At 38.5% G+C, this 26,427-nt stretch overlaps 1 protein-coding gene across 2 annotated transcripts in view; it reads right to left on the bottom strand.

Moving 5' to 3' along the window:
- Positions 1 to 26,427, bottom strand: part of VPS53 (VPS53 subunit of GARP complex) — a 159,870-nt gene that overhangs the window by 101,788 nt on the left and 31,655 nt on the right. Inside the window, exon 5 of one of the 2 annotated variants that reach the window (XM_044672921.1) lies at positions 2,307 to 2,393. The exons of the other annotated variant lie outside the window; for it this stretch is intronic. Within the exon in view, the coding sequence (XP_044528856.1) occupies positions 2,307 to 2,393 (87 nt within the window). The remainder of the gene's footprint in view (positions 1 to 2,306; positions 2,394 to 26,427) is intronic. 2 annotated transcript variants of the gene reach the window in all.

Genomic DNA, 26,427 nt, shown 5'->3' with positions numbered 1-26,427 from the left:
GCTTGAAAAACAGTCTGTTCAGAGTCAGAGCACTCCCACCTCAGCCAGAACACAGACAGGGACAACAAATTGAAATCAGAAGGCTGATGGGAGAGAGACTGAGAAAAGAGTCCTTGGTGGTCTCTGGCACAATGAGTAGCCTGACAGGGCTATTGTCCAATTATGGTACTGTAGTACCAAGTGTTTAACATCTTCAGAAAGGGCACTGATAATACTCCCAGAGTCTCCATCTTCACTTTCAGCCATGAGGCAACATTTCTGGGTTCCCTATTCCTAGAGGACATCCTATTTCTTAATCTTTTCTTTTACAAATTCACATTCCTTACTGATTCCCTACACTATTATTCAGTGGTTGCCTACCTCTAAGGCAAAATATTTATGCTCTTTTTTTCTCTACCCCCAACAAGGACTTTTCTCTTTTTGACCTTTCCTGTGGTTCAGTTACTGACAGTCCCTCACATTGCCTGGAGAACAAATCATAGGAAGAGCTCATCCTTCTAAGGGATGAAATGGAAAGTCCTCACAGAATCAAATCACTGTAGACCTGGAAAGGGCTTTTTCAGAAGCTAACTACTCCAGGATCGGACATCATGGCTTTCAAGCTGGAAAGAAGCTCACAGGTCCTCTAGTCCAACTCTCTTCTTTTTATGAGTGAGGAAATGAAGACCCAGAGAAATGAAGTCACTTCTGTGAGGTCACCCAGAGCAGAAAAAGGCCAAGCTATGATTCCCATTCAGGTTCTTTCCCTCTGAATCTGGCACCCTGAGCACTGAGCCTTGCTGTCTCAACCTTAGAAACAACTTCTTCCAATCTTCTCATTTCACAGTGAGAAATGCCTGTGGCTTCAGGGCTTGTTAGGAGCAAAGCTGGGACAAGAACTCAGGTCTCTTGATTCCTCAAATATTGATCTTTTACTCTACATGTTGCCTCCAAGGAAATCTCTGATAACATTAAGGAATCCTTCAGAACAATATATCTGAAAGATAGTTATCTAGTCTCTGCCTGAATACTTCCCATGACAGGGCTTACAAGATGGCTTGTTTCAGTTCTGGTAATTCAAACTCAAAGCTTCTAGGAATAAAGAGGTGATTACTCTTCTGTGCTATGGCCAGTTAAGACCACACATGGACTGTGTTCACCCTTGGACACTAGAGTTTAGGAAGAATACTGATAAACTAAAGAGCATCCAGGGAAACCAAGACGTCGAAGGGCCTCTGTTTTATAGTTGGGCTGATGTGAACCATTGCTGTGGCTTCTGTGTCATCTGAGCCATAAGAAGCCCAGCCTATGGGGCACTGGCATTCTCAAGGTCTGGTGGCACTATGAATGCCATGAAGCCATTCTTCTATTCAGCAATGGCACAGTGGCAAAATGGAATGTGGAAACAGAAAGAAAAGAGAGTCCAGTCACCTGAATGAATGCAGCATCCTTACTTGCCCTTTTCCTGATTGAGTAAAATTTTCTTCAGCAAATATTTCATGGCCTGTATGTCTCACTGCATTCCAATCTCAAGCCTGAACCACTGGGCCAAACCTGAGTTAGGCCTGGTCCAGAAGGTCTACTGTGATTCTGCAGGACTGAATCAGAATTACATTGGGGCTGAAGTGGAAGGGTGACTTGGAGGTAAGAAAGCATTGACTGGGTAAGATATAGGAATCTGGCACCTTGTGGGAAAACCAAGGGTTTTGTTTTTCTTGTGTTTTTAACTGAGAGGATAGGTTGAGGGTGGGACTTAATTTGTTTTTTAAAAGGAAGAAAGAAAAACAGTTCTGTCCTTCAAAGAGCTTACAGGTTGTGAAGATGGGATTATACATTTCTGGCCCTTACAAGTCTATTGGGATGGGATATACCATGTTCTTGAAGAATGCCAGGAATTCTCTCTAGAAGACAGAGGTGAGGAGGGAGTATCTTCCAGAATGTAAAGGCTCAGAGATGGAGTGCCAAATTTGGGGACCAGTAAGCAGGTCCACTTGGTTGCAATGCAAACCTGGCAAGGGAGATAGGGCCAGATGATGAAGGGCTTAGACACCTTAATTATAATCAGTTAGCTGAGAAACATGTGAAATCAATGGGAACTACAGAAATCAAGAACTGTAGGGGTAATATCACCTTAAGAGAAGAAAGCTTCCCCTCAGCAAAGGCAGGGGAGCAGGGAGAAAAGAGTATTCCCAGGGGATGTCTCCACACAGTGGAATAACTGGGGCTGACCAGAAGTAGGGAAGGAGGCCCATTAATAAGCAAGGCTTGATTTGAGGCAGATAGCCACTTCCACTAAAAATAGAATATGGGAGGCCCACCACACTCACCATTTGCTCTGATTTTTCTGCTTTGTCTTTGATATCCTTAATTTTGCCGAAGAGCTGCTGGATGGCTTTCTGAGCCTCTTCCAGTGCCTAAAATAAGAGGAATTCATTAATGGGTGAGAAAAAACAGGAAATGCAAAGTGGCACCAACTACCAGTACAATCAATTTCTGCCTTCACTTGATACCTGCATCTTCTTAGAACAATCAGAACATGGTGACTTAATCTAGTCCTGAATACCCACCATCATGTATGTACACAAGTGCTTAGGTCTTTTGGGGTGACAGTACTCAACTCACTGAGGCTTCATCCCTCATACTTCTAAGGAAAGAAGCAGAGAACTCTTGGGATAGAATCTTGTATACATTCTCAGTCACAGTACTGGAAGTTTAGGGATGAACAGCTTTTTGCTGTTAAAAGGGAAAGGATAGAATTAAGAGAATATTAACAGAAATGACTGTGATGTAATACAAGCAAAAAGCAATAAAACTTCTTTCAAAATAGAAAGGCCTCATCATTTGAATCCAGTGACAGCAAGAAGATATGGCTGGTCTGGAGCGTCTTTTAAGATGTCCTCTTTAAATTCAGCAGAGGAGTAAGGAAGGGGGAGAATGGAAAAAAGAAGAGGCTTCTGGGTGCTGGCAGATCCAAGGATATAACCTCTTTAAACCACCAGAACAGGGTGGAGACTCCTAGGGCTGTGTACTACCCCACCTGGGAGTCACAGCTTGAGCTATACAATACCAGAGAGGCCTTCTCTTGGAGCAAGTCAGAAGTTTCCAGGAAAATGAAAGGCTTACAAAAATGGATGTTTTTACACCTTAAAAAGGATGATCCACAGTAGCTCACACAAGTAGAAAAACCAATGTGGGAATTATGTGGGGCTAAAGGAAAACACATTAAGAACATATATGGTTCTGATGGAAGATACCAGCCAGACAAAGAAATTTCAACTTCATTTTGACCAAAGTGAACTATTTACTTTGGACTCAGGAGCAAAGCTTCTGAAATCATCCTGGCAAGCCCTTTATAAACACAACGAATCTCATCACAAATGTAGAATGTAGATAATAAAGTACTCGAAAGAGTACCAAATATGAACTCTCTTCAATAGTGACAGAGTTTAATTTGTAGCCATAAAATAAATGAATAAAAGATGCACTGAATCTGAACTGAGATGAAGTGGATTCAAATTGAGGATTTAGGTGACCTCGGGCAAGTTACATGACTTCTATAGTCATCTATAACATAAGAGGGTTGGACTAGATGACTTCTTAGGTTCTTTCCAGCTCTGAATACATGATCACTCTTTTTTCATACTGTGGAACCCTCTCCAGAAGTTTATAACATGAATTATATTAGGAGCAGCAAGTGTGGGAGTAAAGAAGATGGCTTCAGTTCTAGATACACTGGGTTTGAGGTTATCAGTGGGTGGTAACAGACAGAGATGTATGGCAGGTAATTGGGAATCATCCTGTATCTCGCTTGCCTTTCTCAGCGAAATTCCTTAAGAAAACCATGTAAAACCATCAACAAGCATCATATGCAATGGGGATAAATTAGAAGCCTTCCCACTAAGATTAGGCGTGAAACAAGGATGCCCATTATCACCTCTATTATTTAACATTGTACTAGAAACACTAGCAGTAGCAATTAGAAAAGAAAAAGAAATTGAAGGTATCAAAATAGGCAATGAGGAGACTAAGCTATCACTCTTTGCAGATGACATGATGGTATACTTAAAAAATCCTAGAGAATCAACTAAGAAGCTTGTAGAAATAATCAACAACTTTAGCAAAGTTGCAGGATACAAAATAAATGCACATAAATCATCAGCATTTCTATACATTTCCAACACATCAGAGCAGCAAGAGGTAGAAAGAGAAACACCATTTAAAATCACCCTAGACAATATAAAATACTTGGGAATCTATCTACCAAAACAAACACAGCAATTATACGAAAACAACTACAAAACACTTTCCAAACAAATAAAACTGGATCTAAACAACTGGAAAAACACTGATTGCTCATGGGTAGGATGAGCTAACATAATAAAAATGACCATTCTACCCAAATTAATTTACCTATTTAGCGCCATACCTATCAAACTACCAAAAAACTTCTTTACTGAATTATAAAAAACTATAACAAAGTTCATTTGGAAGAACAAAAGATCAAGAATATTAAGGGAAATAATGAAAAAAAAATGTGAAGGAAGGGGGCCTAGCAGTACCAGATATTAAACTATACTATAAAGCAGCAGTCATCAAAACAATATGGTACTGGCTAAGAGACAGAAGGGAGGATCAGTGGAATAGACTTGGGGTAAATGACGTCAGCAACACAGTGTATGATAAACCCAAAGAGCCCAACTTTTGGGACAAAAATCCACTATTTGACAAAAACTGCTGGGAAAATTGGGAAACAATATGGGAGAGATTAGTTTTAGACCAACATCTCACACCCTACACCAAGATAAATTCAGAATGGGTGAATGACTTGAATATAAAGAGGGAAACTATAAATAAATTAAGTGAACACAGAATAGTATACTTGTCAGATCTCTGGGAAAGGAAAGAGTTTAAAACCAAGCAAGAGTTAGAGAAAATTACAAAATGTAAAATAAATGGTTTTGATTATATTAAATTAAAAAGCTTTTGTATAAACAAAAACAATGCAACCAAAATCAGAAGGGAAACGACAAATTGGGAAAAAATCTTTATAACAAAAAACTCTGGCAGGGGTCTAATAAATATACAAGGAGTTAAGTCAATTGTATAAAAAATCAAGCCATTTCCCAATCAATAAATGGGCAAGGGACATGAATAGGCAATTTTCAGATAAAGAAATCAAAAGTATCAATAAGCACATGAGAAAGTGTTCTAAATCTCTAATAATTAGAGAAATGCAAATCAAAACAACTCTGAGATATCACCTCACACCTAGAAGATTGGCTAAAATGAGAGAAGGGGAGAGTAATGAATGCTGGAGGGGATGTGGCAAAATTGGGACATTAATGCATTGCTGGTGGAGTTGTGAACTGATCCAACCATTCTGGATGGCAATTTGGAACTATGCTCAAAGGGCTATAAAAGAATGCCTGCCCTTTGATCCAGCCATACCATTGTTGGGTTTGTACCCCAAAGAGATCATAGATAAACAGACTTGTATAAAAATATTTATAGCCGTGCTCATGTGGCAACAAACTGGAAAATGAGGGTATGCCCTTCTATTGGGGAATGGCTGAACAAATTGTGGTATATGCTGGTGATGGAATACTATTGTGCTAAAAGGAATAATAAACTGGAGGAATTCCATGTGAACTGGAAAGACCTCCAGGAAGTGATGCAGAGTGAAAGAGCAGAGCCAGAAGAACATTGTAAACAGAGACTGATATAATATGGTAAAATTGAATGTAATGGACTTCTGTACTAGCAGCAATGCAATGACCCAGGGCAATTCTGAGGGATTTATGGAAAAGAACGCTACCCACATTCAGAGGAAGAACTACAGGAGAGGAAACATAGAAGAAAAGCAACTGCTTGAACACATGGGTTGAGGCGGACATGATTGGGGATGTAGACTCAAAACTACCACACCAATGCAACTATCAACAATTTGGAAATAAGTCTTGATTGATGACACAAGTTAAAACCAGTGGAAATGCGCATCAGCTATGGGGGAGGAGGGGAAGGAGGTTGAGGGGTGAAGGGGAAAGTAAGAACATGAATCATGTAATCATGATAACTTTTCTAAAAAATAAAAATTATTAAAAAAAAAAAGAAAACCATGTAAAGTTGGGGAATTCATTGCCTCTCCTGTCTCTCTGCAATCTGACCTCATCACTCAACTGATCTCACCATATAGTTCTTCCTTAGTCCTAAGTCTTCTGGATCTATTTGGCTGCATTTAACTTTATCACCCTCTTTTCCTGAATATTCTCTCCTCCCCAGGTTTTCATTTTCATTGCTCTTTCTTGGTTCTTTTCCTATCCATCTGATTGTTCCTTCTTGTTCCCTAAATGTACCACAGATATCTCAAAATTCAACATATTCAAAACAGGATTCATTATCTTTCCCCCCCAAAGCATTTCCTCTTTAAAATTTCCCACTATTGTCACTATTGGGGAAGGCACCATCATACTCTTAGGCAGTTAAGTTGAAATCTTAAGTGTCATCAACTCCTTTCTCTCCTTCAAAATACAAATCCAATTGGTTCCCAAATCTTATCTTTCCTTTAGGTACTCATACAATTTACTATCTTACCAAGTGAATTCAGGCCCTAATCACCCTTTGCTGCAACCTTTTAAGTAGTCTCCCTGACCCAGGGCTCTCTTTTCTCCAATTCACTCTACACACAGCAGCCAAGCACCAGTCTGGCCAGTCACTCCTTCCTTTCAATGAATGCCAGTGGCTCCCTATTTCTTTCAGGATCAAATATAAAGTCCTCTGCTCAGTACTTAAATCTCTTCCCAATCTGGCCCCTTCCCATACTTCTAGTCCTTCTTGTTCTTGACTTCCTCTCATGCACTTTACAAAAGAACTTTGCTGGCTAAACTGACCTTTCTCACATGACATTCCCATTTTCCATTTCTAAGCCTTTGCACTGGCTGCCCCTCAAGCCTACAGTGCTCCAGCCCCTCCCCTATGTCTCCCTTTGCATGGCACCATTCCCAGCTTCTAGAGTTTTCTTCCTCAAGTTATTTTCCATCTACTCTGTGTATATCATATAAATAACTACTTAGTTACATGATGTTCCCCCCATTAGAACAGAAGTTCCTCGAGGGCTTGTTTTTCTCTTTCTTTGTTTAGAACATAGTAGGAGCTTAATAAATACTTATTCTCACTCCAAGAGATTCATGATGAAAAATGCTATCCATCACCATGAAAAGGAACTCATGGAATCTGAATGCAAATCAAAGCAGACCATTTTTCCCTTGGTTTCCCTCATGAGTATTTTTTGGTATGTGTGACCCATGTCTTCTTTCACAACATGATGAATATCAAAATAATATTACATAATTGCACACTTATAACCTGCTGCCTCTGGGAAGAGAAAGGGGAAAAAAGGAGGCAAAGATTTTGGATCATAAAATGTCAGAAAATGAATGTTAAAAATTGTTGCTTCATGCAACTGGAAAAAATATACAATAAAGTCTTTGGGAAAGTGGGGAAAATAATGCTTGTTATCTCATTGGAGCTCCTCAGGAGAAGGGTCAGGTTGGGGATATAGATCTAAGCATCTACAAAGAAGTGATAATTGAAGTCATGGAAATGGACAAAGCACCAGAGTGAATGGAGAAAGGGGAGAAGAAAATGCTCTTCAAGGTTACTAGGGGCCAGCATCTATGGAAATCTCCAGGATCACACTCAACATTAAGCGGTCTTAGGTCTTCCCTAAACAACTTCAGTTTATCTCTTTCCACTTTGGAGGGTTAGCTGCCACTATGAACAGGACATGTATCTCCTTCTTCCTTTTTATCTCATATCAGATCTCATATTCTAAAACAAAGACTTCCATGCTGGCTCAGATACTTTGATTTTTATGCCAGATACAAAGACATCTTGTCATTTCTGTAATCTGGACACTGGAGTATATATAGTCCTTAATAGGAAAGCAGTTTCACACTTGGTTTTGGAACAATGGCTCATACCATCTATAGATTCCCACATTCATAACCAATAAGAAGTCTTGCCAAAAAAATCTGGAGGAAATCCTAAGAAGCCCTGGGATAGTCAAACAGCATTTCTCATTCATGCTTAGACAATACTCCAGTCTACTACTTAAAGGTCCCTTATCTGAGTTAAAATAGTGAAATCTATTCAACATCTAATCCCTTTCTCTAATGGGAAAGGTAGAGGGCAGAAGAATAACAGAGTTAATTAAAAAATCATCCCTGTTGGTTTTAGGATATAAGATGCAACATTTCTGGGAGTGAAAAAGCAACAGATCTACCTTCCTAATGATATTTTGTTGAGATTACTACTAACATTATCTGGCATTTTCCTAACATATACCAACTCAGCAAGAAAGGAATAAACCAGAAGCATGTTTAGGTATCAATGAAAGTTAGCATAAGATTAGACAGAAAAGCAAGATTCTAATCTTGGCTCGGTCAATCTTGAGCAAAATCAATACAACCAAGCCTCAATTTTCTCATCTAAAAAATGAATGGGTAGACTCTACCAAGTTTTGGGGGGTAAGATCTCACTATCTGACAAAAATTGCTGATAAAACTAGAAAATAGTCTGGTAGAGATAATTATCTCACACCATATCAAGATATGGTCAAAATGGGTACATGATTTAGACATAAAAGGTGATGTTATAAGCAAATTAAGAAAGTATGGAAAAAATTAACTGTTAGATCTATGTATAAGAGAAGAATTTATGGCCTGACAAGAGTCAGAGACTATCACAGAAGGTAATATGGACAATTCTGATTATGTGAAATTCAAAAGGTTTTGTACAAACAAAACTAATGCAACCAAAATTAGAAGGAAAGCAGGAAATTGGGGGGAAAGTTTACAGTACATTTCTCTGATATAGGACTCATTTCTCAAATACAGGGAGAACAGTCAAATTTATAAAAATTTATAATTTACATATAACATGTACTTGTAAAAGCAAATAGGCAGTTTTCCAAAGAAGAAATGAAAGCTATCAGTAGTCATATAAAAAATGCTCTAACTCACTAATAATTGCAAATTATCATACAAATGCAAATTAAATGCAAAATTTAAAAAAAACTGAGTTACCACTGCATTCCTATCAAATTAGATGACATGACAGAAAAAGAAAATGAAAAATCAATCTGGCTAAGAAATACAGTAGTGCATCAATGGAATACACGCAGTAATAAATGACCAAAATTACCTAGTGTTTGATAAATCCAAAGGTTGAAACTTTTCGGAAGAGAATTCACTATCTGACAAAAGCTGTCGGGAAAATTAGAAAAGCAAAAGCTAAGTATAGATCAACATCTCACAACATATGCTAAAGTCAAAATGGACACAAGACTTAGAAATAAAGGTTGAAACCAAAAACAAATTAGAGGAACACAGAATGATTTACGTGTCTGAAATGAAAAAGGAAAGAATTTATGATCAAAACAAGATATAGAAAACATTATGAGATATAAAATATATAATTTTGATTAGGTGTTGTGTGCAGATGCAAAGCATGGAATCCCTGCAAAGTTACAGGTCAAATTTATAAGAATACAAAGCATTTTAAAGGATATGAATTGGCAATTAAAAGAAATCAAAACTATGTATAGTCATATGAAAAAATGCTCCAAATCACTAATGATTAGAAAAATGCAAATCAAAACAACTTTTGAGATACCACCTCATACCTACTATATTGGCTAATATGACAAAAATGAAAAATGATAAATGTTGGAGGGGATGTGGGGAAATTGAGACACTAATAATATACTGCTGGTGGAGCTGTGAACTAATACAACCATTCTGGAAAGCAATTTAGAGCTATGCCCAAAAGGCCATAAAACTGTGCATATCCTTTGACCCAGCTATAGTAGATCTGTATACCAAAGAGATCAAAGAAAGGGGGGAAAGGCCTATTTGTACAAAAATACTTATCGCAGCTCTTTCTGTGGTGACAAAGAATTGGAAATTATGGGGTGGTTCCTCAATTCTCCCACGGGGGAATGGTTGAGCAAATTATGGTATATGATTGTCACAGAATAATATTGTGCTATAAGAAATGACAAATAGGACAATTTCAGAAAAACCTGGATAGACTTATATGAACTTATGCAAAATGAAGTAAGCAGAATAAGCAGAAATTATACACAATAACTGTGCAATGATCAACTGTGAATAATTTAACTATCATCAATAATGCAAGAATCCAAGACAACCCCAAGAGATTAATAATGAAAAAGACTATCCACTGCTACAGGAGGAACTGATGGAGTCTGGATGCAGATTGAAGCATTCCATTTTTATTTTATTTCCTTCACGAGTTATTTCTTAAATGAGCACTGCTGCCTTCTTTCACATGACTAAATGGAAATATGTATTGCATGATAGCACATGTATAACATCATATTGCTAGCTGCCTCAAGAGGGGGAGGGGGAGAAAAAGAGAAAATGTGGACTGCAGAATGTTAAAAAATGTATTAAAAATGGTTTCTGTATGCAATTGGGAAAAATGCAATTTCTTAAAAAGTGACAAATATTGGGGGATCTGGAAAAACAGGGAGACTAAAGCACTGTTGGTAAAGCTATGAACTGGTCCAACCATCTTGGAGAACAATTTGAAAAACTATTTTATAGCAAAACTATACTCCACTACTAAGTCTGTATTCCATAAATAGCAAAGAAAAAAGACGAAAGGACTTACCTGTACAAAAATATTTACAGCAGCTCTTTTTGTGGTGATAAAGAATCGGAAATTAACAGAATGCCTATTAACTGGGAAACAGCTTAACAAGTTGTAGTATAAGATTATGATGGAAATCTATTGTGCTATTAGAAAAGCAAGGTGGCTCGGTGGACAGACAGACCTAGAGATAGGAGGTCCTAGGTTCAAATATAGCCTCAGTCATTTTCTAGTTGTGTGACCTTGGGCAAGTCATTTAACTTCAATTGCCTAGCCCTTACCATTTTCTGCCTTAGAACTGATACTTAGTATGAACTCTAAGAAAGAAGAAAAGGGTTTTATATAAAAAAAGAAAAGAAATGACAAAGGGGTGTATAACATCATTGTTATATAACATCATTTGGAAAAATCTGGGAAAACTTATAGGCACATCAATTCATAAAAGCAAAGAAAAGTGAGCAGAACCAGGAAAACATTCTACCCAGTAACAGCAATATTGAAATGATGACCAACAGTGAAAGACTTAATTTCACCGATCAATACAATGATCCATGACAATTCCAAAGGATTCATAATCAAAAATGCTCTCCACCTCCAAAGGCAGAATTGATGAACACTGACTGCAGACTGAAGCATTTCTTTTTCCACTTTATTTTTCTTGCCTTTTATTTTGCTAAATTGCTAATATGGAAATGTTTTGCATGACTTCTCATGTATAATGAGTATCATATTGCTTGCCTTCTTAATGGATTGAGGAAGAGCTTGAGGGAGGGAAAGAATTTAAAACTAAAAAAAAGAATTAAAAAAGTAGACAAGCAAAAAAATAGGTAGGAATCTTAATTTATAAGAAGGCTCCATGATATAATGGAAAGAGTCCTGGTGTGAGGGCCTGAAGGGCCAAGTTCAAGTGACTGTCCTTAGTTTAAGTGGTCAAATATCTCTAGCCTTCAGTTCCTCATCTGTAAAAATGGGAGCACAGGTTAAGGATCATGTTGAAGCTCATGGCCAAAGTCCCATGCTGTTCTAAGACGCTATGACATTCTGATGCATTTACAACTAAATGTACACTGAAATATGTGGAATTTAATGATGAAAGACTTAAAAGTCAAGTTCTAAACATCTTTAAGTTTAGACCCTAAACCAGCTTTTCAAAATACTCCCCCAAAAAGGTAAATGCACCTACTTCTCCCTTTTTTATTCTCTTATTGGTTTCTTCCAGTAAGGTTACTATATTCCTCCTTCAACAAACAAATAAGACTCAGACAATCTTCTGTTTCCCAGACCAAAATAATGATGAATTATCTGCCAGACTTTTCCTGGAATATCTGTACTTGCTAGAATAATGTGCCTTAGTTGGAAAATTTAGGTATAATTCATTTTCCAGAGTCAAAAGTAGCCTGAAACATACTCCCTATCACACCCATTCTTGATACCTACTCTAATATTTAATCTTTAACTTGTTGCAGCCAATTATAATTTTTTAAAAAAACACTTTGTCAATGAAACTTAATTTCCGGACATGCAGATACTTAAGATTTCATATGAATAGCAGTACAGTGCTTTTATTATCTGGCTAATCAGAAAACGTGCTAAAATAGGGACTCTGGCTCCATCCCTAGACACGTTTAAAATAAAATGTGGCCATATATTCCACTCCAAGCTGTATGTGGATTAAAAGCAGAACTAATTGCCCATATAAGTCTGTTTCCAATTTTACTTAGCCAGAGTCTCTAAACTGAGCACCCGAGCGTGACTCCAGCTGGTGTGCAAGGGCATTATTAGGAGGCAGTTACTGAAGCAGTCCGTAATTCCCATAGAGTCTGCAATTTGAAGATGTAGACAACTTTGGAGGATAACCTATTCAGCAGCAGCCAACTACTCCATCTGGGCCTCTATCTGTGTGGCATGGACTAAAAACGTCCTTCTCCACACCCTCCTGAGGGATTTTAAAAAACCACCAAGGTTATACATAGGCACCATAAAGGTAGCAGAAGAAATGCCCTGGCCTAGGGTAGTTAGGTAGCAGTGGAGAGAATGCCAGGTCAGGAGTCAAAAGGACCAGGGTTCAAATCCAGCTTCAGACATTTCCTACCTCTGCCACCCTAAGCAAGTCTTTTAACCCTGGCTGAATTCCCACCTTGCCACTATCTGCCTTAGAATTGATACTAAGACAGAAGGTCAGGGTTTTAAAAAAGAAAGAAAAAGCCACACCCTGGGCCCTGGTACGAGTTCTATTCTTTTCTTTTTCTCTTTCTGTAGAGCTAGGAAAAACTGCCAGCCATGTGGGTAGTAGACAAAAGAGAATCTAATCCAACTTCAATGTCTCCCAAAACCAAGCAGTCCTCTCTTACCCTTCTCCTTCACTCTTGTTATCTTATAGCTTGATAAAAGAAGGGCTTGGGAGCTTCATCCTATGTGGGACCACATGTACCCACAGAAGGTTTTCAGTTGAGTTCTTGCTTGTGACCACTCCTGAAGTCAAAGAATCAGTTAGTCTTAAGACCTTCGCTGTGGCTCTTAAAAGGCCAGAGGTCAATCAATAAATAAGTTACCTAGGAAAAAAAAATCATGTTTTTGTGATATTCCCTGTTAGAACATAAGCTGCTGGCAAAGTGACTGTTTCATTTGTTGTAGTGCCTACTATAGCGCCTAACCCCTGGCAAGCACTTACTCTCTACTGACAGGTCTGTTGACCTACAAAAGCATTGCTGCCCATCTCAACTCTTTTCATCTTTTAGTTCTTGGTTTTATGGGAATGAAAGAGGCAGTTCTACGAGGTCCAGGCCTTTTGTGGGCCAAAAGTTTCATTTTGAGGGCTATGAAACACTACATTGATTTCTTCCATCATATCCAAAACAAAACAAATAGTCAGCCCAGATTATAAGTCATGGTTGTTGTGTTTAGGAACAAGTCACTTTGCAAACTTTTGCCCTCACCAGAAAACAGGAAGATAAACAAAATAATTTAAGTTTAACCTAGGGCTGGAAAACTGGAACTCTCTCACTTTTTGAAGTCAAGCAACTAATGGTAAGAATTCACATTTACGAGATGCTTTAAGATTCACAAAGCACTTAATGATGGTAATGATATCTTTACATGAAAAGTGGTCTTTGTCACTAAATAGTCCCCCTAGTAGGTCACTCTTGGACACTACTGAGATGAATGCAGGACATTCTGGTGGTACAAATGGGAAGTCAAGAACAATTACAAAAGAATTTCCCATCTGCTATGGTGCCAAGGAAAAGATGGGTAAAGGCACCTCTTAGAAATGAGTGCTCCAAGGGGCAACTGGGTGGCTCAATGGATTGAGATCCAGGCCTAGAGATGGGAGATTGTGAGTTCAAATCTGGCCTCAGACACTTCTTAGTTCTACAACCCTGGCCAAGCCTCCTAAATCCCGTTGACTAGTCATTACTGCTCTTCTGTCTTGGGACCAATATATACTATTGATTCTAAAATGGAAGGCGAGGGTTTTATGAAAAAAAAAAAAAAAAAAGAAAAAAGAAATGAATGCTCCCCACTCTTAGGTCTACATCCCAAAGATATTTTTAAAAAGGGAAAAGGACCTTTTTGTACAAAAATATTTATAGTTACTCTTTTTGTGACAGCAATGAATTGGAAATTGAAGGGATTAGGGGATGGCTGAACAAATTGTAATATATGGTTGCAATGGAATACTAGTGTGCTATAAGAAATGATGAGCAGGATGATTTCAGAAAAACTTGGAAAGACCTACATTAACTGAGGCAGAGTGAAGTGAGCTGAACCAGGAGAACATTGCACATAGTAAAAGAAATATACTACAATGATCAACTGTGAATGTTTTAGCTATTCTCAGCAATACAATGATCCAAATACAATTCTGAAATACTTATAACAAAGAATGCCACCCATCTCCAAAGAAAGAACCAATGAAATATGAATGTAGATCAAAACATAATATTTTTCAGCTTATTTTTATTTGTATGTTTTTATTTGGGGGTTTTGGTTTAATATGAATATTCTCTCACAGCATGACCAATATGGAAATATTTGCATGATCATACATAAGTAACCTAGATTAAATTGCTTTCCATCTCAGGGAGGGGAAACAGAAAGGAGGGAGGGAGACAATTTAGATCTTATAATTTCAAAAATACATTAAAAATTGTTATTATATATAATGGGGAAAATATATATATATATATATATATGTATATTTTTTTTTTTAAAGAAAGAAATGAACGCTCTTGGGGCAAGTAGGTAGCACAATGGATGAGTGCCAGGCCTGGAGTCAAGAGGATCTAGGTTTAAATTTGACCTCAAAATCTTCCTAGCTGTGCAACGCTGGACAAGTCACAACCCCATTTGTCTTGCCCTCTGCCACTCTTCTATCTTAGAATGTACAGTAAAACAAAAAACAAAAAAAGAAAAGAAATGAAATGAAATGAAATGAAAGCTCCCAAATGCTAAAGACTTGCAAACACCAGATCATAGTCTAATATCTTATAGATTTGGTGGTCCTATTCAAATGCCTGGATTCCTTTTTGAAAATCAATAGATCACAAATTCTTCTACAGAAAACTCAGAACCTTGGGAGTACAAAAAGGGCTTTATTTAAAACACAAATTTCTTTCCAGTTTTTTTTTTCAAACCAAAAGAATGCAAAGGGCAAAAGGGCATTTCTTGCCTTGCTTGTTAAAATGCTCCGTTCCACCTAAGTGACTTTTATTTACAACTTGTGCAGACCACATCTATTGAAAATGTGAATGAAAGTCTTCATTTTTTTAAAAATAATTTTGAAGAGACAGGCCAGAAGTTAAAATCACAAGACAAAGCCTGGACACAAATTCAATAGTGCCCAACAAGATTAAACCTTATACTTAAAGTTTTGTCTATGTCTATTATCATCCACATCTTAAAAAAAGTCAGCATGGAAATGATTGGAAGTAGTGAATATATTTGAAAAATCAGCTTTTATTCATAAGAAGTTAGTGCTATGAAAACATTTTAAATCTAAACAATATCCTCAAATGAGGGAAGAGGAGAAAAAAAATGTCAACCATAAGTCTCACTCTACCCATTTGTAAAAAGCTGGGAGAGTCCAAGAGACCTGGGTAGTCCAAAAAGTCTGTTTAATTACATGCCCAGGGGTCACACAGTCACTACATGCCTGAGGCATTTTTAAGCCCCTGCCTTCGTAATAGTAAGATCAGTCATCACTTGTGATGTATAAAAATGAGAGTAAAATCTGACTGAATAGAAAAATAGTTCCTAGGCCCGTGTTGGTGAATCTATGATACGCATGATGGAGGGGGCTAATCCCTTCCCCCTTTCTACCACACCTGAAGACATTTTTTCATATCACCTGTCCCTCTGCCCAGTAGCTCAATGGAAGCACTTCCTCCCTCCCCTGTTTGGGGTGAAGGGGTAGCTCACATGTGGTGTGAGGGTGTAGCTTGGGCACTCAATCTCTAAAAGGTTTGCCATCATTGTCCTATCACTGTCCCATCACTATCATCTGGTCTTTCTGTCATCTGACTCCCTCTTGTACGGCCTTCCTTAACAGGATCCAAATGAGACTGAGAAAGCTGTAGATGCATTTAATATGAGCTCTCTTCTCATAGATAGGTTGGTAAAAAGACTGAAGATCATTCCATTTTGCAGCTATTGGACTATCACTAAAGATCTAAACCGTTTTCCCCCATGGTCATACATCTCATTCAAAAACAGCATAAGGGCACTACCCCGTTCTGCGCTGGCAAGGTGGAGGACCTCAAATCGGAAGAGGAAAAAATGGCAACGGTTCAAAAAGAAGACTTACAACTGCTTCTTGAGATGTATCTTGAAGATAAAAACAACAAGCAAATTGAAGAGAAATTGAAACAATTAATAGAAGACCCAGAAAGTGATATAGAAAAGAGCATTGATGAAATGGCAAAAGCAAATACTGAACTAAAGATTGAAATTAAAAAAGCTGAAAGGGAATTGGAACAACCTTCATCTTACCTGGTTAAAAGGAATATTCCTACAGAGGAAATGAAGTTCACATCGGTGGAGAGCCCTGAGGATGACGATCAGTATTTAAATATCTCCTGTTCATTTCAAGTAACTACACAACTTGAATATGAACTGAAGAGAGGGCAAGCTCTTATCACCTTTGAAGATGAATATGTTGCCCAGAATGTGATAAAAAGAGGAAAACATCGTGTGACATTTGACAAAGAGGAGATGAAATTAATGGCCAAACCTGTTCCACTAAAAACAGGTTTGATTTTTCAGGTTCATTCAAAGATTTCTAAGAAAAAGATTAATGTTGCTGGAATACCTAACGAATTACCTGAAGATCAGAAGAGAGACAAATTAGCACTGAGTTTCAGTAAATCCCAGAATGGGGGTGGAGAAGTAGAACACGTGGAGTATAATATAAATACCCAAACAGCGGTTATTACATTTCTTCAAAATGGAGTTGCTGATAATATTCTCAAGCACAAGAAATATCCTCTTCATACAAATACCAGCTGCTATCAGGTTGTTGTTTCCCCGCATATGGAAAAACATATCAAGAAGCTACAGGTATTCTCAGGAATTTCTAAGAGGACCGTTCTTCTTACGGGATTTAAAAATATTCAAGATGATGAAGAAAGTATAGAAGAGGACATTTTTATTCATTTTCAGAAAGGGTCAAATGGAGGAGGGGATATAGATGTTGTCAAATGTGCCCTCAAAAAACCTCAAATAGCATATTTTGAGGCTGATTTAGATGAGGGATTCTTAACCTGGGCACCATGAGCTTATTAAAACATATTTTTTGATAACTATATTTGATTTCCTTTTCAATCCTATGCATTTTATGCATTTAAAACCATTTTCTAAGAAGGGGTGCTTAGACTAATCGGACTATAAAAGGCATCTTGTAATCCTCAAAAAAACATAAGAATACTTACTGGACACAAAATTCTATGTACTATAAACACATTGATTTGAAGTTATTTTCTTATGACTAATAAAAAATAGACTTTGCTTTTTAATTTTTACTTGCCCTTAAAAGAAAAATACATTCTTTTAATTTTTTATTCTTACTTTGTTTCTAAGATTCTGAATACTTGAGAGCTCAGGTCAGTAAAATGCCAAATCATAATTCCAGAGGACTAACGATGAAGCATGAAGCATGCTACCTACCACCTGTCAGAGAGGTGATGGACTCAAATAGAGAATGAGATAAACATTTTGGGGCATGGCCAATGTAGGAATTTGTCTTACTCTATTATAATGCTTGATTGCATGTTTTCTATGCATTTTTTCTAATTTTTTTCTTTCTTTTTTCCCTCTCAAGTGGGGAAGGAGCAGGATGGAGGGAAGGGGAAAATGCTTATTAATTAAAATTTGATTTTAAAAGATGCTGAATAAAAGGTCATTATTAACATCAAAAAAAAAAAAAAAAAAAAAAAAAAACAGCATAAGATGGCAAATGAGGACGAATCAGATATCTCATGCTGGGGTTGGGGGGGATACAGAGAAACTCTACTCCTACTCCTACAGCCAGAGACCATGCCCTTCGTCTTTAGAAGTCACCAGCAATGAGTGCTACTGAAAAAAGGATAACAGAGATGGAGGTTCTCTACTACCTCTTCTTCTTACTCAAGAAGGGCAAGTCAACTTCACAGCTTACACAGTAAATACACTGTGCACAGGAACAGTATTCCAGTCACGTAGGTGCTGAAGTCTTCTGGGACAGGGGAAAGGGTAGAAAAGAGGAAGTAGAGAAGAATAAAGTTGAGCATTTTCAAACTGAGAATGTTTCTATTTCTAAGAATGAAAAACTGCAAACAACCTCATAGTTGTATCAATTCCATAGCAGAAGAGACAAAGGTTGGGCAATGGGGGTTAAGTGACTTGCCCAGAGTCACACAGCTGGGAAGGGACTGAGGCCAGATTTGAGCCTAGGACCTCCTGATTCCAGGCCCGATGTTCAATCTTTATGCCACCTGCTACTGTTCATTGAAATTATTCTTTATAAATAGAAAATTACTGTTAAAAAAGCAAAGCATTAACTAATTATGAGGTATTATTAATGAATTATTTCAAGGGTAGAGTGGTATAGTGACTCAAAAGCTGACCTCAGAGGCAGGAAGCCCTGTCTCAGACCCATCTTGGTCATATAACTCTGGGCAAATATTCTAACCTCTCCTGTGACAGGGAAGGTGCCAACCTGCACTGGTAGATGGAGTGCTTCACCAAGATCTCCCTATGTAATGAAACACAGGCCCAAGCCAGAATTACTTTATTCTCTAAGAGTATATAAAAGTATTACAGAGTAGCATGAATTAATTATCACCACTAAAACACCAACTCAAAGTATAAGCCTTGTTAATAGTGTATGAACAAAAAAGATGTCACATTAGATACAGAAGATGTCACACGGGCATAACTAGAGGCATACAAATGGTTTTTTCCTGAACAGTGATTTGCAGGACTCCTGGCAGGCTGCCTAGTTCCAAGATTCTTCCCTTATCCCAACTTAGGGGTGCCAATCCCTTCCAAACAGATCTTAAGGAGCTCAGACCTCCAAGGGACAATTATAGAATCTGAAAGCGGGGAAGGGCCTTAAAAGATCCCTGAGTCCAACCCCATTGCTTTACATGGAGAGAAAGTAACTGCCTAAAAAAGTAGACACAGTTGGTGATATGGTAGAGTCAAAGCAAGAATTTGAACCCATCTCTCCTGACTCCAATCTAGTGCCAGGCCATGGCTCTCTTTGCCTGGCTTAAATGGCTCCATTAGCCATCACATGAGGTTGTCTATCCCTCTGATCCAGAAGGAAGGAAAGGGAAAGAGCTGAATATGGTAACAAAATAGCAAAGTTTCCAAGATCATAATCGCCTGTGGCCTATTTAGGGCCTTGCCACTTAGCCAAGCCTCTACTTCAAAAGAGGTGATCTGTCTGAATACCTGAGGTTTCTCCTTCCCTATGTCTCTAAGGAGGCATACGAATAGCAGTACTATTAATACATTGAGCCAAGTCACATCCATGTTCTCTAAGATCAGAAGATGAGGTGGGCTGCTCTGTTATCAAAGGCAAAGGATGCAGATAGATAACCTACATGTTCAACATCCATCGGTCTCCAGGAAGCATCAAAAAACTAAGGGAAGACCTCAGAACAACTGGGAAGATTTTCCGGAGGGCAGAGGCAACAGTGGCAGACATGACCAGCACCCACTCTGATGAACTCACAGGTCCACTATCTCTCTGTTCTAGGTATCCAATGAAACCTCAGAATCGGAATCATGATGCCAGAGGACCAATGATGAAGCACGCACTCCACTTCTGGACGGGGATGATCTTAGGGTGCAGACTGAGACATATACCCATAGTTTTAAGACAAGGTGTCAAGAATTCTGAGTTGTGTTTCCTTGTGGTGACCGATCCCAGCACTGGCTCCTGAACTGACACATCTTTCTTTTCTTAGGCTTCATTCCTTTGGGCATGGCTTTTATATTTCTATCTCACTAGGCAGAGATCGTTACCTTTCCTCCAGGTCATTTAAAAAAATTTTTTTTTTTAATTAAAAGTTCACTTTCTCTCCCTCTCATCTCTTCCTTCCCCTTGGGAGAAAAAAGAAAAAGAACAGATCAGATCCTATGAATAAATATATTTAGAGAGGGCAGCCAGGTAGCTCAGGAAATTGAGAGTCAGGCTTAGAGATTAGGTTCAAATCGAGCTACATTCACTTCCTAACTGTGTGACAGTGGGCAAGTCACTTAAACCCCCACTGCCTATCCTCTCCTATTCTTCTGCTTTGGAACCAATACCCAGTATTAATCCTAAGACAGAAGTAAGGGTTTAAATAAAGAAATATGCTTCATCAATCAAGACAAATTCCTTCATTAGCTATGTCCAAAAGTATATACATATAGACATGTGCATACATGTATAGAAAACATATAGATGTTTGTATACATATGTGTGTTGTATATATACATATATACTTCTGGACAAGGCTAAGGAAGGAATTTGACTTGCTTGACAAAATAGATTTATGAAAAGGGTCTCATTTTTCTTTTTCTCCCAAGTAGATGGAGAAATGAGAGGGAGTGAAAATGAACTTTTGTTAATTTTTTAAAATCAATTTAAAAAACTAAAACTAAACTAAAGGGATCCAGGGATCTCTGCCCAGTGAGGTAATAATATAAAAGCTATGCCCACCAAGATGAAGCATAAGAAAGATATGTCAATTCAAGAGTCAGGGCTGGGATAGGGAAACCCAACTCAGAATTCCTGACCCGTCACCTAACACTATGCACCACCTTTCTTGTGTAATCCAGAGACTGCCATAGAGGTACCAAAAAACAAGGTTGAGACAATAGTATCTCTGATTTTACAAAATTAACCCAATTCTCAAGTTGAAAACTCAAAGACTAAGTTAGTGTAGAGGCCAGTTTTACAGCCAAGATATAGACTCCTTAAAATAGGAATTTATAAATGGAAATGCTGACATGTCAACCACAACACTGTGAATGCACTGCTGTTCTAACTACTGTATTTCCATGGGATGGAAAGAGGAGAGGAAAAAAAGAGGTCAAGCTCTTCCAAGGAGCCAGGGTTTCAAAATTCCATCTACCATCCGGACATAGCCAACCTTGCCCTATCAGCATCAATACTGCAATTTCTAACAGATGCAGCTTCCAAATGGGAATGGAATTTTCCTTCCGCAAGTACAAACTTTTAGCTGTAAAATGCAAGAGGGAGCTGGGCAGCAGCCAGGGCAGTTACAGAAATGAAGAACTGCATTTTCTCGACTTGAAATCAGACATGTGTCTGTCTGCCTTTGACTAGCAAACAAGCAGACGGCAAAAGTTACTCTTGACCTTTTTTCTTGGCCACTGGAGAATGGCAACATAAATGGCATTAGGCCAGAAAAGAAACAAACTACAGGGCTCCATCTTGGCATGCCATTCATCTACGATCAATTTTTAAAAGCCCATAACTTCTATCTTAGAATCAAAACTGTGTATTGGTTCTAAGGCAGAAGAAGGATAAGGGCTAGGCAACTGGGGTTAAGTGACTTGCTCAGGGTCACACAGTTAGAAAGTGTCAGAATCCAAATTAGAACCCAAAACTTCCTGTCTCTAGGTCTGGCTCTCTATCTACTGAGCCACCCATCTGCTCCATCTATAGTCATTTTTTATAATTATACTGCAGAGAAGTGAGAGTTGATGGGTTTTTCCAGGGTTCGAAAAGAAATAATCTAATACATAAATTTGTTAGAGAGCTAACTACTGAATTTCAAGTGTTAGGGTGAGTTTTCTTTCTTTTTTTTTTTTTAAACCCTTACCTTCCATATTAAAATTGATACCAAGTGTTGGTTCCAAGGCAGAAGAGCAGTTAGGCTTAGACAACTGGGGTTAAGTCTCTTGCCCAGGGCTACATACTTAGAAAATGTCTGAGTCCATGTTTGAACCCACTACCTCTTCTTTCTAGGCTTGCTTCTCAATCCACTGAGCCACTTAGCTGCTCAACTTTTTTGATTGGTTTGGGCAACTGCTGTTAAATGTTTACCAGTACAAAAACTTAAGGGGGCAGCTGGGTAGCTCAGTGGAGTGAGAGTCAGGCCTAGAGACAGGAGGTCCTAGGTTCAAACCCGGCCTCAGCCACTTCCCAGCTGTGTGACCCTGGGCAAGTCACTTGACCCCCATTGCCCACCCTTACCAATCTTCCACCTATGAGACAATACACCGAAGTACAAGGGTTTAAAATTAAAAAAAAAACAAAAAAAAACTTAAGATTCCATCATCAATCAAAGATACAATGGGATTTTTTTAAAAATCCAAGATGTGCTACTGCAATCTTTTTCCCAATTTAAAAAACAAACCAGAATACTTCAAGAAAGAAGACAGATAATTATTAGGCTTTGTGATTATGAAAAACAGAGACTTCAAATAAGATCAAATCCATCAAAGATAAAAACAGTTTAAAACTCAGATAATATACAGTTAGGTTGAATTGATGGAGATGAACTAATCCTAAGCCTCCTATTTTGGCTTTGAGAGTAGGAAGGGACCTCTGAAATCATCTAGTCCAAATCCATTTGGTTGTACAGAAGAGGAAATCAAGGCCCAGAAAAACAAAACAGCTTGCCTGAGTGGCAAAATGGGCTAACAAATGCTGACTTGGAATCAGAAAGATCTGGCTTCAAATCCTGCCTCAGACCCTTACTACCTGTTGAGGAAACTTACTTGGCGTCCCTAAACTTGTTTCTTTACCTGTAAAATGAATACAATGGCCTCTGGAGTGCCTGCCCCCCCCCCACCTGCTAGGCTGGGGAGACTCAAAGGAGATCTTGCACATAAAAATGGTTTATAAACTTTAAAGGACTATGTAAACTTTAAAGATGATAATGATGATGACTATCCAAAATTGTATAGTGTGTTCAGAGCACAGCCAAGACTAATGGACTTCTTGCTGCTAACCAATACTAGAGGCGCCTTTCCTATTGCCTCCCAAATTTTTGAAGTACTATCAGTGAGTTAACCTAGCTGGATCTGGAGTCAGGACCTAGGGTCCCAATCCCCTCTCTAGCATTTAATCCCTGTGTGACTTTAGTCAACTTCCCTAGATTTCAGTCTCTTCAACTATAAAACAAGAGGGGCTTCTGGCACTCTGTCCATTCTTAAAATTCGCTAAAATAAATATAACCCTTCTAGGATATTGGTACAGAACACTGCCTTAGAGATATCTCAAATTTAAAGAGCTTCAAATGCTTCATCAAAAAATATCAATTGGGGGACAACTAAGTGGCTCAGTGGATTGCGAGCCAAGACTAGAAATAGGAGGTCCTGGCCTCCTATTTCTTAAAATAAGAAAGCCTTAAAATCTGGCCTCAGACACTTTCTAGCTGTATGACCCTGGGCAAGTCACTTAACTCTTATTGCCTAGACTTTACTGCTCTTCTGCCTTTGAACTAATACTCAGTATTGATTCTAAGATGGAAGGTAAGGGTTAAAAAAAAATGCTTGAACAAAAAATAGGCATCTTACAAAGGCTAATGACGGATAATTTAACATAATTGTTTCTAAACAATGCAACAAATAAACGTACAATAAATGTTATAAAGTATGACTGGTGGCTACCAATCTCTCATTATCAGCAGGATCAGTGTTTCTTTGGTAGCTTTGATGAAGAACTGAGTTTATATACTCTCTTCTTTGATTTTCTTCATAGCCAGTAACACTAATGTGTAAGATAACTGGCCATGTACCATCCATAGCCATGGAATGACCTTGGCCTCAGAAAATATTCTAGCCAATTAAGTTAACTGGTGATAAACTCATTAATCAACAAACTGATAACGCCTCCAAGTAAAAGATATGTTTATAGTGACACAAAATAGAGATGATGAAAGTCACAGAAAGGGCTATTTCAGAAAGTCTTGAGATAGAAGGAATCCATTACTTTTCTAATTAGGCTAGGAAAACATCAAGGAAGAAGAATGATTTCATAAACTGAATGAAGAAAGAGACCTTAGCAAGCTAGTGTTGTGCAAATAATTCAGGTAAGGCCTGGAGGTAAGAGTGAGATGACTGCACAAAGGAAAACACTGGGCAAATATGCCTGAGGCAAGTGGAGGGAGCGAGTTAGTACCAGAGAGGAAGCAAAGGAAGTGAGACAGCTCTGAATGGTCTAGCCAAGGGCTTGGAAACAGGGAGTGAAGATCTCAGTCAGGTAGAGAAGCAAAATTACCAGTAAACAGACCAAAGGAAAGCAGCTTTGGCAGCAGCAAATGAAGCATTCAATCCCCCAACTTTGTTCCGCGACCACAAGAAAGACCAGATGAAATGGGCTCCATCACTATTACAAATCTCACTGCCATCTGATATTCTGCCTCCATGTAGAGCCCTCCATGTTCCTAAAGGCCACAGTACTGAAGGTGAACTATAGACAAGGGGGCTGGTGGCATGGATACCTACAAGAAGTATTTGAATAATCTAGGAGCAAGATGGTAGTCTGGGTCTAGTCTAAGAAAGGAAAAAATTCAAATTCTGGCCACACTTTGGAGGCACCCAGCAAACAAAACAATGCACTAAAAATGTTCCCTGACCACCTTTTCAAGATATCTCAAATGTAGAGCTTCCCGTTGATACATATGGAAGAGAAGACATGTGTTACTCACTCTCTGTTCCTTAGGGATGGACGAAGTTAGGAAGGAGTATGCAAAGATGGGTAGTAGCATAGCAGAGCTTTTCTGCATGTAACAACACATGATAATAGGCAGAATGAAAGATGAAGGTAAAATGAAATTATTACTATAGTTAAATAAACCATTTAGAAGAGGTCCACAGTACTTGTCTTGGCTACCATCAAGACGCTGCTCAAGGAGGCGATAAGCAGCCAAAGGTTCCCTTGGACATAGCTCAAAAAGCAAAGGCAGGCTAGCCAGGGCAGCTTCTGAGTCAGAAGAAATTCCCAGAAGGGACAGTAATAACTGAACTGAAAGCCAAGGCCGTGGGTCTTTCTAGTGAAGGCAGCCATGGCTCCCTGGTTTCTGCATGGCCTGCTGGTTTCAGCATTCCCGCCTCTCCCAAGCATCAGAAATGACCAATATCTGGGCTCCCAAGGAAAGTGGGGTCCGCCCTGTGGTAGAATGTCCACCCTTTGCAGTTATGTCCACCTATAATCAGAGCTGTTCAGAAGATCATAGCTTCATTTTATAGTACTGTCTTCAAACATTCTAACAAAATATCATCCCAGAAAAGGAAACCAAATAGGCCAGTTTGGAAGAAACTCTGAGACAACTCTCAAAAAGAATTTAGTTTGTTAAAGGAAGAGGGAACATTGGAAAAATGACAATTTCCTCAAACTGCTTAAGCTATTCCTTTTATACTATCTACATTTCTATCCTTACATCAGAATGCTTCTTTAGCTAAATAATTTACCATTCTTCCAAAAACATATTTTTCTCCAAGAAGGACTGAGAAAGGGCAGGGGGAAAATGCTAAACATAATTATCAAGGACTAATAGCCAGGGGCCTGGTAAATTCATCATCTAGTGAGTCTTTATGTGGCGCTTTATAAATATTATCTCATTTGATCTTCCTAACAACACTGGGAGGTAGGTGCTATTATTATCCTCAATTTAAAGATGAGGAAACTGAATTATAGGTTAAATGCCTTACTCAGTCACACAGCTAGTCTATCTGAGGCTGGATTTGTGTTCAGGTCTTTCTGACTGTTGGCCCAGCACTCTCTCCACTATACTATCTAGTTGCCCTCTAATATCCTTGGATAATTTAAGCTGGTCTCATGCTGTCAAATACCTATTTATACTTAACTCTCAATCTGGATAAAGAGATCAAAGCTGTGTAGCTTGGAGGACATTTCTTTCTTTAAAAAACAAACCAAAAAAAAACCCAACTTTTTTTTTTGCTTGTCTGCCTGAATGAGATGATGTCCTAATTCTGAAGTTGGAAAGCATATCCCATTTTTTACCTGGAGGATAGCTCGCTTCTCCAGGGAATCATCACGAGAGTCAGTGTTAGCAGGCCTCTTTATCAATGGAAAATGAAGCAAAATTTAAACAGCACATCCTTGAGGACAGTGTACATTAGTGGCAAAAACCAGCACAATTCAGGGCTCTGTGTTGAGGCCATGAGATGAAGGGCAGAGAAAGAGCCCAGGAGACATCATGCTCAGGCCAGCTCTGCTCAAAGGCTGCCCTGGTTGCTCTTTAGCTCTCTTCTCTCTCTTGCCCGGGAACTGGACAAATTTTGGCTGCTCTTAGAGTCAGTAAGAACAAA

The sequence above is a fragment of the Gracilinanus agilis genome, chromosome 4, assembly GCF_016433145.1.
Source record: "Gracilinanus agilis isolate LMUSP501 chromosome 4, AgileGrace, whole genome shotgun sequence".
In the NCBI taxonomy this organism is placed as follows: Eukaryota; Metazoa; Chordata; class Mammalia; order Didelphimorphia; family Didelphidae; genus Gracilinanus; species Gracilinanus agilis.
This window is presented reverse-complemented; position numbering and strand designations above follow the sequence as displayed.